We start from the raw sequence: 18,638 nt of genomic DNA, 5'->3' as shown, positions 1-18,638 counted from the left end.
CTGCCTCCATACTTCTTTTACTCATCCCAAGCCTTCTCCTACTTCTATGACCTCCAAAACAAAAAAACAAAGAAATCCTTCCCTCTTCTATCCCTCCACTATCCTTTCCTTTAAACATTTTTTTTTTATTGACAAATGCTACTAACAAATCTGAGTACATTCTGATCTATTTCTCGTTGCATTTAGTGTACAAGGTTCGGTCACCGGGTGAACAGAGTATGAATACTTTCGACACTTTACCGCACCCAGCAGACCCACCCTCACAGTGCTTAAAAAGTTAAACAGTTAAACAGGGGGGACATCGTCTGCATTATTCAGTCACTCATTTCTAAATCGGATTCTTCAGGTGGGGGGGTGCATATATTCCCACCAAACACGTTCCATTTCCCCCACATTCGCTTCCACTTTCGAGGACACTTTCTATTAATAAATACTGCCTTTTCCGCCGCCATGGCACTGTCTAGGTCGCGACACCACTGCTGGTGCGAGGGGGCCGTCTTTGCTCCCTAGTGTTGAGCGATGTTCCGCTTAGCCAGTGTGATACCGAGTGAGGCCCAGTCCTGCTCCGTGTGATTAAGGTCTGTTGGTTCCCACTCCACTATCCTTTTCAATCCAAAAACAGACATGGCCACCTCTTAAATTAATTTCATATTCACTATAATTCACCACTAATCCTTTCCGGGTTCCGGCGTAGCGTGTTACTCGCTAAAAAGAGATTAAACACCTCATCAGGGGTAGCAAGTGCTATATAAATGCAAACCTTTTTCCCTCTTCTATACCTTCGCTATCCGTCTCAAGCCAAATAACTGACTAACATATCCACCACTCAAATTACCTTTTGGGATTTCACTGTACTAATTCACCACAAATCATTTATGGGTTCGGGAGTAGCGTGCTACTTGCCGAAAAAGGACTTTAAGGCCTCGTAGGGGTAGCACGGACCCCTCTGGGCGTTAGGCAAAATCCAGGATCGTGGACTAATAACTGATCGGAATTTCGAAGAAGATGAGTTGTCTGTATCTAAGGTGAGCCCTCACTCTGGGTCAGTATGGATGCTGTCTCTGGTCCTGAACATTTCACCTACAAATCAGAAATTCGAGTGTATTAGTCGAACTAGTTCATTTTAGGCGAAACAATATGACCACACGGAGAATGAATTAAGCTAGCATACAAAAGTCCAGTAATGGAAACAATGTCCAGAGTGGTTTGTAGGGAGGTGGTCCCCCTATCTGTAACTAGTTTGGCAGAGAGAGATGCATTTGGGCACAATTCCATGCAAAGAACAATAGATAATGCAAAATACTTTAAACGATATTCAATCCGATATGGTTGCCAATGCAAATATTTCAGGATTGTGGCTCGACAAAACAGAGATGATGATACTATGATTTTTTTTAACATATTTTATTGATTTTATAACATTAGCATAAGCAGAAAAGGTCTTACATTGTCACATTGTAATCATGCAACTCATCATATACAGTTCCAGTATTTGAATATGAAGTGCTTGTAGGGTCTTTGGTTCCCTTACATACACCTTGTGTAACAGTGTGCAGTCTCGTATTAACAATAAGTAATGTTCAGTTCTATTGGCCTGTATTGTTATGGTTATTCATTATCGACCTTTGCAACTCAACCAATATATATGTCAATGCAAAATCAAACAAACTCGGATAAATACGTACTTTGTTTTACTTCTAACTTATTAAAACTAAATTCACGCCCTTCCTGCATGCTAGGCGATGATACTATGATGCGTGCTAAATGATTTTGAATTAAAATAAAGCTGTGAATTGGAGATGACTTGATGCCAAGGTAGCAAAGGACCGAAACCGGTCCCAGGATGCTTGTTTGCGATCCAGGGCGGATCTGGCCAGGCAGTTTGGGCTGCACTGTTCCCATGGGGTCCGGGTCACGACTGATTTGCATATGGCTGAGTTTAAACTAGGATGGCATAGTGAGCAAAAAATGATGGGTTTAGGCCCATATTTCTGTACTGGGCTAAATGATTGACAGTGTTCCACATTCTGTCCATCAATTGTTCTTTTTGCATTTGATACCAAGGTAGGCACCATCATAACAGTCAACCTAAAACCAGTTTAGGCCAGAACGTATGACCCAACATTCCAACCTACACATTCTTGGCGACCTAAGCATATGGTTAGACAAACCCAATATACCCCATCCAAGAACTATCCTCGCTGTCCTAGACACACTGAACCTACATCAGTTCGTCCACAAACCTACATAAATTGCCGTACACATCCTAAATTTCATTTTTGCAAATCCAGATCTAATTACCTTTCGAAGGATTACTCCAATCACATGGTCAGACCACCATCTGGTAGCTTTCCAATTCAAAACACCACAAATCAACATATCTAAGGCAACCGTGCATGCTTTAATTTATCAACAGTGGAACAAGCTCAATTTTGAATACTTTGAAACACCACTAACTTCCAACACAATAAATTCCATTTCATTCATATACTATCTAGACACAATAAATGTCAGTCAAATACTTTGAGTGGCCCCAGTAAGTATCGGATATCCTAATGCCACCAAGAATAACAAAACAGGACAAAAGAAAACAAGTACCTTGGAGGAAGGCAAAACTAAAAAAGATAAAACAACAAATTGCAAAGCTGCAACGCACCTGGCTCAAAACAAATAGTAATCAAGACAAACTCCCATTACACAAACAGAACAGAATATAGAAGTCCACAATCAAAGCTAAAAAAGGTACTATTCAGGCAGAATTCAAAATGCTAAGTGTGCAAAAAAAGAATTTCATAAAACTTTGTGTCGTAAACCTAAATGCACAGAAGGAATTAATCACAACTCAAGAATTTATTAACAAACTTGCAAATCATTACACAATATATGCAGAACTATTAGACTCCTATTTAAAATAAAGTAAAGCCACTGGCATCAATCCATTTTCTAAAGTCCCCATCCAAAGTTAGGCTATCCTAGCCTCTGCATTCCTTAAAACCACTATCACAAAGTGAATTTATGGATCTGACCAGCCGATTCCCCTTTTCCCCTTGTCCCGCACAAAATTTCAAGAACATTCTGTTTACTACCTCTGCTGTCATACCAGTAAAAAGAAATCATCAATAATTAAGTACAGGATTATTTCCAGAAGACCTAAAAAACGCATATATATGGCCATTATTAAACAAAACAAACCTGGACCCACATGACCCAAACAACTACAGACCAATTTCAAATCGGCTTTTCTTGGGCAAACTGATTTAGAAAGAGCAGCATTCCCCCTGATGTCACAATTCATTGAAGAGAACTCCATACTTTCCAACTCTCAAGCATGACCTTAAAAACATATTAGACCAGAATGGTGTTGCTGCACTACTTCTCTTGGACCTCTATGCCGCCTTCGACACACACAGTTGACCATGGCACTCTAATCCAAAGATTTTACGAAGCAGGCATAGAGGGGACCGCTCTCGATTAAATCACACCTACCTTCAAACAGGACAACTGTCATTCATACTCCTCTTTTCTCCTCCATACCGTACTTCAGAAAAGCAGGGGTTCTTCAAGGCTCTATCATCTCACCCATGTTTTTCAACATATACATGAAGTCATTACCGGCAATGATCAATGAATTTCAGCTTGCATGCTATTACCATGCAGATGACATGCAAATACTTTTTGAACTGGAAAGCCCTAAGGAAATTGGTCACTCAAAAATCTTTAGTTGCCTCAGATCCGTTGATGAGTGGATTACATACAGCCACCTCAAATTGAATGTTTTCAAAACAGAAATGCTGACGTAGTGATTGGAAAAGTTATTACCCACTCTGCGTCTGGCCTAATGATCTGGGACCACCTTCTAAAATATCTACGGAAATAAGAAACCTTGGAATTACCATGTACTCCAAATAACCAATGAATGGTAAAGTGGGCATTTTAGCAAGTGAGCTTCATTACTATGAGAACTCTGTGATGCATCTTCCCCATCTAGGATTTTCACATAAGGTCCAAGCTACTATATCTCTTGTACTGTCCAAACTGGATTACCCCAATAGCCTCTACTACAGATCATCTTTATCAACTATGAAAAAACGTAACCAAATTCAGAACTCTGCTGCCATACTACTCCTACATATAAAACCAAAAGCCCAGATTTCCCCTGCCTTTAGGGCCCTACATTGGTTATCGTTGCCTGAAGATCCACCTTCATGTTGCTTTGCATCTCCCACAAAGCAATACATGGAACAGGACCACTTTTTTATCCGGAATAAAATCATCTAATACATATAACAAAGGAGCCTCCACACAAGATAGGCACCTCGCCTCAAAACCCCAGCATACAAGAAAAAAAACATGGATGGTACATCTTTCTCTGTTCAAGCAGCCGACAATGTAATTCATTACGCCCAAACATAAGAGTTACAGATTACTATTGTATTTTTGTCCAAATATATACTGCTTATGATTAAAAATAAGTAGATATTTATTAGGTCTGCTTAACAAATGTATAGATTACTTATGGTTAATATATTGTGTGTGTATATGCATTATTTTGTGCTTAACGTATATATAGGTCACTGCATAGTTTTCATACAGGTTATTTGATTAGATGCTTATGGGTCTCTATTTTATTTATCACAATATGTAAATATAAGCAAAACAAATGAATCTATATATATTTACTCCACTATTAAAATACTGAGGAAAACATACAAATAAATATACAGAAAACTTAGAAAAATGGCCAAATAAATTAACTTTTATGTACAGCAGTACATGAAAGTCCAGAATTTCTAGCTATCCATTCATACTTGCACATATGGAACTTTATGCAATACAATTTTATATCCGTTTCCCTTATATTTAGATACCCTTTCTATGTAGTTATGTATGTGTGTGTGTGTGTGTGTGTGTGTGTGTGTGTGTGTGTGTGTATGTATGTATGTATGTATGTGTATATATATATATATATATATATATATATATATCTATCTAGGCTCACGGTCCGTCTGCTCGCCTTCACTCGCGGCCGGGTGCTTTCAATGGCGGGAGACGGTACCACGCCAGTCACAGACAAAGCATGCAGCACTCACGGGGGACTGTTCCAATGTAGTTTATTGGACAAACACACTAAGACGCGTTTCGGCCACCGCCTTTCTCAATTAGAGGCCGGCGCCACCCTTAGGCAAGATTTAAATACAGCCAATCAACAAAATAAAGAAAGGACATGTATAGTGCATTCTGACCACCATTTCTAAGTGGGGTAAATTCAGTTAAATCACTGACAAAATTGCGCCCTGGATGGGCATAGAACACACAAATAATAATTATTTTGCAAATTCAGCCCTGAATGGGCATTCCACAAAAAAAAAAAAAAAAATTATTTATATATATATATATATATCTATCTATCTATCGTAACTCGGAATCCCGGTTGAAAGCCAGTACCTGCTCGCGAGTGGGTCGTTTTCAGAGTCCCGGAAGCCCAATATAATTAACCAACCATTCTCCCATCAGGAAAACACGTAAACGACACTCCAGGAGTTGCTGTGCTCGAAAATTTATTTGGCAGCAAAACAAACAACGCGTTTCACCTCACGGCTTGTTCACGTTTGCTGTGAACTCCAAACCATAGTCCTTTTACATTCTCAATTAGTAAACATCAAAATAGGACTTCTTGTGCACACCTATAAGTGAAAATATAGCGGACATCTTGGAACAGGAAATACCATCGTTTTTCTGCTTATGCCAATAATAGTTGTGACTTAAGACTCTTTTAGAGCTGTATTTTAGCCATAATCCATAGTATCTTACATTTTGTCGCTAAGCAATACGTTATATTAGGTTCAACTAAACAAATAAGGTTATAGTTCACCAAAATTATATTTTCATAACCAACACCATTCTTCACTCCATGTCTGTCCATGCTGGTATATGGTATTTATCGCAATTCATCATGTGGTCGCATGAGAAAATAAGAAAATGTGGGCCCACAATTTCGCCCCAGTGGGCGTGAAAACGCTATGTTGGATGGGCACAACACTTTGTAAACAATGATATTTAGTATCACAAGCACCAAGTGGGCATTATATCAGAATTATTTTCCCATTACCAGCAACATTATTCAGTCCATATCTCTCCATGTTAGTATAAGGTGGTTATTTCAATTCATCATGTGGTCAATTCAGACAATAAGCCCAAGTGGGCATTATATACATGTATATCACATTATACTTCGAGCTGATGACCACTTATTTGTCATATCCTTTAGAAAAGTGGTGACCTATAGCTTGATCTTGACTGTTTGCTTCATGCGCTTGATTTATTATCATATTAGATTTGAATTGACCACATGATGAATTGAAATAACCACCTTATACTAACATGGAGAGATATTGGTTAATTATATTGGGCTTCCGGGACCCTGAAAACGACCCACTCGCGAGCAGGTACTGGCTTTCAACCGGGATTCCGAGTTACGCTGTTTACATTTTCCGGTCCGCTCCCCTGCCTGACTTTAAAACCCAGAATACGTCCTTGAAGGAGCGCTAATGAGAAATATTGAAACCGCGCTCTGTCATTTGTGAAGACCAAGAACTGGCAATTTTCGCTACATCGAAAGGACGATACATGGTGAAAAGGATTCTGGTCCTGTTAGTTCAGAACTGCCGAAGAACCCGACGCGGAAACCCGGACATCGGCAGCGGTCTACTAGACATGTGAGTGTACCGGTGGCGTGCGAGTGAGCTGGACTGAGGTCCCGTGAACTCGCAATGTCCCTGGTCTCCAGAGCGTGAAGTGGTACTGCGACGGTGTTCCGAACAGTACGTGTGGGTTTTAAGGCGGGCTGGCACAGGACACGTCAAGCGGGGTAGAGACTGATTGTTGAAAGGAGGAGACGTCCTCCGAAATTGGCAGGAGTTGCTAGAAATCAAGGTGTGCGCTAAAAACAAAAAATGGCAGCAATGGACTCGAGATGAAAAGCGGCAGCGGACAAGCTGTTTTTTATGCAAAGCGGAGTGTCTAGTAATCCAAAAATCCAAGCAGCCAATATAAGTAAGGAGGCACAAATACAAACACTTCTTACAAAATTGGAAAAATTAAACAGAAAAGAACTTGGCAAATGGTGGGAAGCAGAATCCCTGCAGAGATACATTGATGCAGGACGAGTGCCGCGAGGCCTGAGAAATTTCACTGTCCCCACATTTGAGGATCCAGACCCAGAAATGTTAGATGAATGGTCCAATAACTCGGTGCCATGCTCAATGACAATGATGCGCATTTTGGTTAAATATGCGCTGAAAGACCGGAAGAAACTATTGGAACAAATTGAAGCACTAATTGCGGAAATAATTCCACTAACTGGGAAGGATGCCTTTGATGAGTATACTAAAAATTTGGAAGTAAAAATGCACAAATTGGAGGAAGAAATAACAGCAAAGAAGCAGAGAAAATTCCTCCGGGATTATAAAGATTACCAGGCGGGACGTACCTTAACCTTTCACCGAAAATATGATCATTTATATGACAAATCAACCCTGAGAATAAACAAAAGCGCTTCAACAGTGGCACAGACAGAACCAGAAGAGAGTGACATCTCAGATGGGAGCATGCAAGATCTTTCTACCACGGGATTAAATCAAAGTGCCATGGATGATCAGGAAGAAATAAGGAAGCGTTTTTTGTTACAGTTCCAAGTAATAAATCAGGGACGGACAGACCAGCAACAAGACCACGGAAACCAAAGAGGACGCGGCAGGGGAAATCGGGGAAGACCGAAAGGAACAAAAAAGCACAAATCAGACAACAACGCCGCAAAGCAGCCCAAGGGAATGGCAACAAGGGGCAACAAGAAACAACAATGACGGTAATCAACTTATCTAATAGACCTTTGAGTGTGCATGAACATGAAGTTCTCTCATTAGGACTATCTTTTTGTCCCAGTAATAACTTTGATTATGCTCAAACGAGGATAGACTTGTTTTATTTTTCAAGAAAGTTAAAATTAAAAAAATGGTTTGAAACTCACCCCCCTAGGCCCCCTACAGTGGTGGGAAATAACCATGTAAGTAATTTGGATCTTAATGATATTGAATTAATGGAAATGATCTCATCAGGCAGGATTGACAGTGATGAATTTCTATATGATAATGATGTTGACACCTGTGTGAATCCAGGAAGTGAGTTTAAGGTAAAATCTAAGTTCATTCCACAGATCACATGTGAGGCAGTGGAAGTGTTTGAAAAGGGAGTTTTGCAAGACCTCAAGAAACTGAGACATGATCGTATGCCTAACAATAAAAAGAACTTGACATTTACACAATATAATGCAATCAAAAGCCTCAAAGATGATGCTAGTATTGTTATCCGCCATGCGGACAAAGGGGGCAACGTGGTTGTTTTAGAAAAAGATAAATATCTGAGAGAAGGGTATAGACAGTTAGAAGATGTAAACTGCTATGAGGCAAGTTCTTTCTCTGAGGTGAGACTTACAAAAGGTTTGTTTGAAAATAAGATACAGAACTTCAAAGACAAAGGGTTGCTTACCTGGGAAGAATATCAATTTCTGAAATGTGACCATCCCAGAACTCCTATTCTATATCTACTCCCAAAAGTGCATAAAAATGCCACTGATCCACCAGGGAGACCTATTATGTCGTCGATAGGTTCACTTCTTGAAAAAACCTCCCAATATATTGACTACTATTTACGACCTTTTGTAGTGGCTTTACCCACGTATCTGAAAGATACTACACACTTTCTAAAAAGTATAGAAGGTATTGTTTGGGAACCAACTTACATCTTGGTTACTCTAGATGTAAACAGCTTGTATACATGCATCAAACACAATCTGGGCATACAAGCGGTTGGACACTTCTTGAAATCCAAATCCATTGCGTTTTTGGAGCATTCAAATATGTTACTGGAGCTAATTGAATTCTGCTTACAGCATAACTTTTTTGTCTTTGATGAGTTGGTATACCGTCAGTCACAGGGCACGGCGATGGGCACCTGCTTCGCCCCCAGTTATGCCAACCTATTCATGGGTTGGTGGGAGGAGCAGGTGTCCAGCGACATTGCCGAATATAACAACCAAGTTGTCCTGTGGCTGAGGTATATCGACGATATCTTTCTGATCTGGAATTTTGAATTTGAATTTAAACGTATTTGTATAGCGCACGTATACCGGACGGTTTCATGGCGCTGTGGAGGTGGCTCAAATTCAGATTACAGACTCAGAACCAGCTCAGGCTGGGAATGCCTGTTGGAAAAGAAAAGTTTTAAGTCTCCCTCGAAACTCAATATAAGAGGCTGAGGAACGGATGGGTAGGGGTAAAGAATTCCAAAAGGAAGGGGCAAGGACAGCAAACTTGCATCCTCCCGACCTCTTCCTCCTAAAGCGGGGAACCACCAGGAGAGAGAGGGCGGATGAGCGCAGATGTCTGCTGGGAACATAAGGGTGAACAATGGACGTAATAAAAGCCGGAGCTGTTCCGGCCAGGGCTTGAAAAGTGAGGCAGCCAAGTTTGAACAAAGCTCTCTCTTTAATTGGGAGCCAGTGAAGGGAACACAAGGCGGGGGTGATGTGCTGGGATCTGGATAAACCAAGGACCAACCGGGCCGCTTGGTTTTGTACAAGCTGAAGTCGACGTAAGGCATAGTTGGGGATACCGTTATAGAGTGCATTACCATAGTCTAAACGTGAAAGGACCATTGCCATAAGAACACGTTTGAGGGCTGACAAGGAAAAAAAACGTGAAATTTTGCGGATGGTGCGTAAAATAAAGAAACATGCCGAAACCACCGTGCTCACATGTGAATGGAGAGTAAGGTGTTGATTGAATGGCACTGAGGAGTCAGTAAGAAGATTCGTGTGCCAGCTGAACACCAATGATATGAATCTTAAGTTCACTGAGCATATACACAGATCAGAGATGGAATTTCTAGACACAAAGGTTGAAATCAGAGGGACAGTGATGACGACTAGTCTCTATAGGAAAACAACAGCCGGTAACAGTTTATTGAATGCAAGGAGTGCACATCCCAGAAACCTTATTAACAGCATCCCTTATGGGGAACTGTTACGTGCCAAACGTAATTGTAGTACCAAGGAAGCGTTTGAGAATGAACAAACAACAATGATCAAACGCTTCAAAGAACGAGGGTATAACAACAAAACCATACAGGGAGCTGTGAAAAGAGTAGAAACGAAAGAGAGGAAAGAACTTTTGGATACAAACAGAGTCAGCAACACTGTGTCTAACATTAGATTCATTACTACATTCTCAGGTCAGGCAACTGCATTGAAGAAGATTCTTAATAGACATTGGCATGTGTTGCTAACTGATCAACATCTGAAACCACATCTAAATGATAACCCACAAGTTACGTTTAGAAGGAGTAAATCTTTAAGAGATGAACTCAGCCCCAATTCCGTGACCAGCACTAACACCCCTAAGGATATACCAGGCTTTAGGTGCTGTAGATCGTGCAAGGCCTGCCGAAACAGTATTAACTGTAAAGAGGTGACGTTACCAGGGACGTGTACTGTGTCAATTTACTCATTTGTCCATGTGACAAATGGTACATAGGAAGTACTACTCTAAAAGCCAAAGAGAGAGCTACAACACCTGAGAGCTATTAGGAACCATAACATACAATATCCAGTGGCAAGACACTTTTTCAAATATCATTTTCAAGATGAAAGTCTATTAAGAATGGTGGTACTGGACAAAGTGGACCTGGGAATACGTGGGCGTGATAGAACAACATGCCTTCGTAAAATGGAATCGAAGTATATCATTGATTTTGAAACTACTATCCCTCAGGATTTAAATAATCATGAGGAGCTTTCTGTTCATTTAGAGAAATAAAAACGGAGAAAATGTAATCAGCTTGTATATTGGACATTGTTGAAAATCTGAAAAGAAGTAGCTGGACAGCTTAGTCGTCTTTTTTTAAAACCTTTGTATATATGTTTTTAATTTCACAGAATTTATTTCTACAATTATGGACAATTGGAACAATAATACATTGAAATGACAGTTCAAGAAAAATTATATATGGCACGGAAGAGACTTTTTGTGACTCAATTCAAATCTAATATGATAATAAATCAAGCGCATGAAGCAAACAGTCAAGATCAAGCTATAGGTCACCACTTTTCTAAAGGATATGACAAATAAGTGGTCATCAGCTCGAAGTATAATGTGATATACATGTATATAATGCCCACTTGGGCTTATTGTCTGAATTGACCACATGATGAATTGAAATAACCACCTTATACTAACATGGAGAGATATGGACTGAATAATGTTGCTGGTAATGGGAAAATAATTCTGATATAATGCCCACTTGGTGCTTGTGATACTAAATATCATTGTTTACAAAGTGTTGTGCCCATCCAACATAGCGTTTTCACGCCCACTGGGGCGAAATTGTGGGCCCACATTTTCTTATTTTCTCATGCGACCACATGATGAATTGCGATAAATACCATATACCAGCATGGACAGACATGGAGTGAAGAATGGTGTTGGTTATGAAAATATAATTTTGGTGAACTATAACCTTATTTGTTTAGTTGAACCTAATATAACGTATTGCTTAGCGACAAAATGTAAGATACTATGGATTATGGCTAAAATACAGCTCTAAAAGAGTCTTAAGTCACAACTATTATTGGCATAAGCAGAAAAACGATGGTATTTCCTGTTCCAAGATGTCCGCTATATTTTCACTTATAGGTGTGCACAAGAAGTCCTATTTTGATGTTTACTAATTGAGAATGTAAAAGGACTATGGTTTGGAGTTCACAGCAAACGTGAACAAGCCGTGAGGTGAAACGCGTTGTTTGTTTTGCTGCCAAATAAATTTTCGAGCACAGCAACTCCTGGAGTGTCGTTTACGTGTTTTCCTGATGGGAGAATGGTTGGTTAATTATATTGGGCTTCCGGGACTCTGAAAACGACCCACTCGCGAGCAGGTACTGGCTTTCAACCGGGATTCCGAGTTACGATATATATATATATATATATATATATATATATATATAACCTTTTACTGTAGGAAGAAATTAAAAAAACTCCCTCCAATGCACTACCCTGACTTACCTTCTACCTCTCAATATATCCTGCATCTCCTCCGACTCATCCCAAACTTCATTCTACTACTGTGATCTCCCATATAATCCTTTCTAGATTCCTACCTCCTCTATCCCTCCTTGACTCACCCAAAACCTTATTTTACTACTAAGTTCTCCAAAATAACACTTACTAGACTCTTCCCTCCTGTCTCCCTCCTCTGACTCATCCCAAACCTAACTTTAGTACTATGTATGATGTCCCAAAAAACACTATCTAGACTCTTCCCTATATCCCGCCTTTAATCCTATTCAATCAAACTAAATGCCTTCCATGTCTACCACTCAGAATAACGATTTATATTTCCCTTTACTAATCCACCTCAAATCCTTTGGGTTTCGGAGTACTGTGCTACTCACCGAAAAGCGATTTGACGCCTCTTCAGGGGTAGTAAGCACTATATAAATACAATTTCAATAATCCTTGTTTCTAACTAGGTTAAAGGGCTTCACCTAGATCAGATGCACATTCTGTATCTTAATAGGATACCTAGTTACAGATTGGGGTTTTAGCACAAGTGGGCGTAGCCTCATCAACTTAATCATCATTGTTCACTTCCCTTTTTATTTCATAAAGACTAAGCTGCATTTCTTTTAATTTTTAAGCGTTTATGATGGGAAAAACTTTACTGAAAGCAGTGTTGTGTGCTAAACTGATTAAGGAGAATAAGATTTGAGAAAGATAGGCCCTCACTTTGTTTCATATACATTACCTTACTGAGCTCGGCATTGCATCCTAATTTATTTTTATTATTAGTTTTAGTAACTGCTAAAATCAATTTTCATAAGTCTCAATGGTCGTAATATTTTGCTGACTTAAAAGGGGCCCACACGTCTTTGCCTAGAATTTTAAAAGCATGACTGTAATGTATGATGTACAAAATCTTAAACTGTAGCATTGTTGATCAGCTATGTTCATTTTGTCTGCCAATTGCAGATGGATGATCTATCTGAAGAAGAGGGCGAGCAGGAAAATGAAATGCATTTTCCCCCCAGGGATCTCCTTCAAATTCGAGAGGCCATTTTTCGTTTGCTGAAGAATTTCTTACGGCTCTTGCCAAAATTTTCCTTCAGAGAAAAACCTCAGTGCATGATGCACTGCATCCAGGTAATTAGAAAAGTGCAAATTAAGTAAAAACATGTGCTGGTGTAACATACTCTATGTAGGCACCAGCCTTAAGCTAATTCATAAAAGCTGTATAGCCAGCCTTGATGTATTTGCTGCACAACTGATGCAGGGCCATTCCACAGTAATGTGGTGTTTTATCTATGCTATTTATCTAATAAGACATAGTGTACAGTTGAAACTGATTGCCAAACGCCACAGAGTAACTTGGATGGTAATTTGTATACACTTGATATGATGGTGTTCCTGAACAATTTCAAAAGGGATATTGTTTGGCGAATTAAAAATGATTAAGACTAAATGTATGTATCTCTGGAAAGATAGAGTTCCAGAAATGTTTAAACACTAACAGAGGCTTATCAGGATCCAACAAGCCGTTCCTTGCATGGAAACTGGATACCATTAGACAGTTAAACATATTTTTACTTGAAGGTATGTGGGTATTCTTATAAGAGATCCTAGATTATTGTCTGTGTTCACAGACCAGAGTGGCTAATTGAATTGGAAGATGGTACCTGTATTTTGTGGAGAACTGTGTATAAATTGAAAGTACATGAGCATGGCTTGTGTAAGCAAAGACCTCGGTTTACATTTTGAGTTAGTTCCCACTGAGCATCTTCTTTGTGCACTTGACTGTAAATATAATAGCAAATGAATGGTGACTAAAGAATAAACCTATCGAGTTAAGGTAATTACATCTCTACAAACCTTCAGTGGTACTTTCAAGAGTCTTGCACTTAGAAACTAGAATCACCATGTATTCTGGGGGGTCTTACATCATCTTGAAGAGTTGCTGTTACTCAACTTTGTCTGCTTAATAAGGCTTATTATTTTCCTATTTGTCTTGCAGATCTTCATCGGTTTGACCCATTTTGAATCCGTTTTGTATGAGATCCAGTTTTCAGCATCAAGGTGCAGTGTTCTATACTTGTTCTTAGGAACTATTTTAATGATTAATATGGGGTATATTAATAGCCTAATACTGGTGACTGAAGGGCTTTTCTGGATTCCTTGGTATGCCCGACCATCTTAGCCATGTTACTACCTGGCAAACTAAGTTGGCTGTGATTGGGTCTTAAGCCCTACTCTTGTTAATTGAGAAGGGTGTTATGCAAGTGGTTCTAATGGTGGGCACATTTGCTAGTTTTATGTGTATGCGAGCATTCCTTTTCCTGAAGGATACATCTTCAACAGAAACTCATTTTAATAATACTCCTTTTAGGCTTTAGACTGGTACAGAAAACCTTTACCCTCTCCAATGCGGACAGGTGATGCCATGTGCCTCGGACAGGAATATATCCTCTAGATGTGATGCCCTCAGGGTATATTAGGCACCAATAGGACCTCGTACGCCACTTCCAGTTATTCTACATATCCAAGACCTGTTGCAAAGGTTTGCATGGTGTCTCAAACATAAATTCTTGAGCTATGCAACAGCAACTAGGTCAAATGTCTCCCCAAAGGGCTTTAAGCGTCAAGCCTTGTTGGCAGTGCAGCTATAAGGGCTCAGATTCCCATGACTGTATATTGTGTAAAGTCTGCTGCCATGAAATGTTCTCATAAGACTGTTTCCCTAAAGGAAACTAAAAAATGGACAAAGGAAGGAGAATTCCTCTCCTTCATGGAAGTGGTCCCATTTATGGCACTCTTTGGAGTCTCAATGTTCCCTGACACGCAGGTCAAGATCACGCTAGCAACTCAATCCCCATAGAGATAAGTCTTAGTCTACCAGAGGATACTCTCCTACCTTGTCAGACTCGCCTCAACCTCTGTCCTCCCCAATTGATATCAGCACTTTTCAAGCGGTCCTGCTTCGAGGCGCATCGAAATTGAGCATTCCTATAGAGATCCCTGCTCTACCAACTTCTGTCAACTCTGAAACTCTCCACCAACGCACAGCCACTAGTGCCAGGTCTTCTGCGGCCAGCCATGGAATAGTTCTTTACGCGTGCTGCAACAAAATCTGCGCCTTCAAGGCTCCAACAGAAAAATCGACCATTGGAACATGATCTGCAATTCTTACTCCTGACTCAGTGGTAATTTTAGCGGCACCAAAATCTCATGCCACCTCACCGTATAATACTTCTCCCCCCGATAAGGAGAGCAAAAAGGTGGATTCCTCATGATGCAAAATTTGCAGCTCCGCTGCTATGTCCATGAAAGCAGCCAGTGCCACAGCTCCAGCCCCACTGGAACGGTACGACCATGCCTTGTGGGATTCCATTCTCCACTTTGCTTATCACCTCCCAAAAGAGCACTGGGAAGGTTTTCTCGAAATCGTCCAGACGGGAGCTATGGTCCCCAATTAGGTTATCGGCGCTGCAGCGGATTCCTGGATCCTACCCGCTCAGTTACGGCCACTGGATCTCTTTACGTCGACATGTACAGCTGCAATTGACATCTCTGAAGCCTGATGCTCAGTTAAGTCTGCAGAATTTACCTTTTTCCAGTGTCACCCACTTCGGCTCGCATGGTGACGATGAAATGGCGAGAATGATAAAAGGAAATGGATATTTTGAAAGTGGTAGGATTAGAAAAGTCTAAAGAACAGCAGAGTTGATTCCACCCGTACCACCGCCATTTCTCCTCACAGAGGGAGTCCTGCAGATCGCAACAATATCAGCGACCATACCAGTCACAGCGCAAGCCACACAGAGGACAGAACTTCCAACAAGCTAACCAGGGAGGACGACAACCTGAAACAGCAAACCCTTACTCCTCTTCCCCCCCCTCTTCCATTACCTACTCCGGTAGGGGGAAGCATTGCAAATTATCTTGCAGAGTGGCAACGCATAACAACGCATGCCTGGGTCTTAAATATTGTTAAACATGGCTATGGTCCAGATTCACTGCCCCACCACCATCCATTCTGCCAAGGTCGTCCACTTCTCGTCTCAAACGTTTACAGGAGGAAATCAACACAATGTGCCACAAGAAAGTGGTGGAAGCAATCCCTCTAAACCAGCGAGGTCAAGGTATCTACTCCAGACACTCCCTACTGCAAAAGAAAGCTGGACATGAGTTCAGACCTATCCTTGACATTCGCATCGCAAACCAGTGGATCCAGCAGGAAAAATTCAGGATGCTGGCATTACACCAAATATACCCTCAACTTTAACAGAGAGACTGGCTCTGTTCAATAGAGCTACACAACGCTTATTTCCATATTCCTATTGCAAAGTCCCATTGGAAATTCCTGATGTTCGTCATGGGACAGAACCATGCGGTTCTACCATTCTGCTTCAAGTCAGCACCCAGGACCTTTTCCAAATGCATGGCTGTGTTGTCGGTGCACCTTCAGAAACAAAAAATCTCTGTATATCCCTATCTGCACGATTGGTTGATCAAGGTGTCCACCTTCACTGAAGCCCAAGAACATTTTCTATGGATGTGCGGTTAGCTTCATCGCTTGGGTCTGTAGGTCAGTGTTTAAAAGTCCACGTCATCACTGGTTCAGATACTACATTACTCAGGAGCTACCATCAAGACTTTACAGGATAAGGTGTTTCCTTCGGAGGAACAACTGTTATCCATTCTCCAAAAATGTCTCAATCTTCAGCAGATAACTCATCCATCAGCCTGCATAGTCTCCTCACTCCTTGACTCGATGGCTTCCTGCATATTTCTGACTCCCAATGCTTGCCATCATGTGCAGCCTCCCCAGGAGTACTTGGAGGACAAGTGGAACCAGTTCTCAGAGACCTGGGAGGACAAGATCACCCTCTCCACTCATGCTGTAGGATCTCACCAGTAGTGGTGTTCCCAGAAAAATCTCCTGAGAAGGAATGCCTTTTCACCACCAACACAAACCATTGTGACGGATGCCCTCATGGATCACCCACAGATACAAGGGCTATGATCCTCGAGAGAACAGACATGACATAAATCAACCTTCTGGAACTCTGTGCAGTACACCTGGCACTGTAGGCGTTTTGTCCTTCAATCACGACCAACACCATACTTGTTCAGATGGACAATACAACCACCATGTACTACAATGCAGGATGAATAGTTTTTGGCCAAGCAACATTTGTTTTACATCAATGGCTGGTATTCTACATATACACATTTTGTTAAACTTGTTAATAAACATTAGTGCGCAAACGCAGTTACACAAAGGAAAACAGAAATTCTCAAATTGAGAGTACTCGATAGTTAAGTAGACAGGTGCAGCATGTGAGAGGTGTGAGGTTTTGCGTTGCCCCAAGTCACTGTTTCCACTCCTATATTTTATAACAATATTCCCCAGCGTAAAACTTTCTCTCATTACACAGAGATCACCTTCTATTGCAAATACCTGGAGTTCAGCCGTCTCTCATTAGGCCCTTCCTCTGCTGTATGTGCCTGTACAGTGTTCAATGGTGAGTGATGATTGTATGTGCTGAGGACTCTCCGAAATAATGTGGTCAGGCCTAGGATGTTGGGAAAACATTACTCTATGTTATCTCTTGTTCTGGGTCTGCAAAACCTAGTCCTAGGTCCAACTCTTGTAGCTGGACGCACACTTAACCCCATGTCTGTCTGCGGCCTGGTGGCTTGTGGTGTCCCTTTTGGATTGTGATCGGTGTGTTGAGTTCGTTGGCATTTAGTTTGTTGTTCCCTCGGCTCTTGTGTCCGTGTACAAGCAGTTACACATGTGTTTTTGGGGACTGAAATAAATGTGGGAAAATACTAGCTGTAGCGTCGTCTTTTGCTTGTGGCAAAAATAAATGTAGATAAATTCAGAAAAAATGCCTACAAAATAAAAATGGATAAATGCAGACGGAAATGGCAAACAAACATATACCATAAAACCGGGAGCCCTAATTATAATGCAATTTAATAAATAAAATATCTAAAAATAAATAGTTTAAAAAAATGTAGTAAATCAGTATAAAAAAAAAAAAATAACAATTAATACATTTTAAAATTGTCATTTACAAAACCTTTGAAATTCACTGAAAAACCATAGGTTTTAGGGGTGTTATAGTTAGCTGGACATTTCACTAGTACAAAACCATTGAAATTCCAACTATAACTCGCGCGCCCGCAATCCACTGCTGATAATGTCACATACTACATCATTCATGACATGGTCAGTGACAATACTGATGACATCCCTGATGACATCTCAAATGACATCACTGATGACATCATCCACGGGACAATCTGATACATCTCATTATACACTAGTGTAACCTTTCAACACTCATTATAAAATATGGAGTACCATATTTCAAACCATTGACACACAAATATAAGTTTCTAAAAACCCACTAAGTTATTCCTACATCTACACACACATCTAAAAACTTACCTATAGATTCACTCATACATGCTAACAAACCTCAATAGAACATTATCAAATATACTTGTACACCTACATCGACA

General features: G+C 40.5%; 1 protein-coding gene across 2 annotated transcripts in view; it reads left to right on the top strand.

Moving 5' to 3' along the window:
* NCAPD3 (non-SMC condensin II complex subunit D3) overlaps positions 1 to 18,638 on the top strand; it is a 764,397-nt gene that overhangs the window by 91,501 nt on the left and 654,258 nt on the right. For both annotated transcript variants that reach the window (XM_078681814.1, XM_078681815.1), the window contains exons 5-6: positions 13,080 to 13,250; positions 14,119 to 14,180. In XM_078681814.1, the coding sequence (XP_078537940.1) occupies positions 13,080 to 13,250; positions 14,119 to 14,180 (233 nt within the window). The remainder of the gene's footprint in view (positions 1 to 13,079; positions 13,251 to 14,118; positions 14,181 to 18,638) is intronic.

The sequence above is a fragment of the Lissotriton helveticus genome, chromosome 3_1 (assembly GCF_964261635.1).
Source record: "Lissotriton helveticus chromosome 3_1, aLisHel1.1, whole genome shotgun sequence".
Taxonomy (NCBI): domain Eukaryota; kingdom Metazoa; phylum Chordata; class Amphibia; order Caudata; family Salamandridae; genus Lissotriton; species Lissotriton helveticus.
The sequence above is the reverse complement of the archived record's forward strand: the minus strand, read 5'-3'. Positions and strand labels throughout refer to the sequence as shown.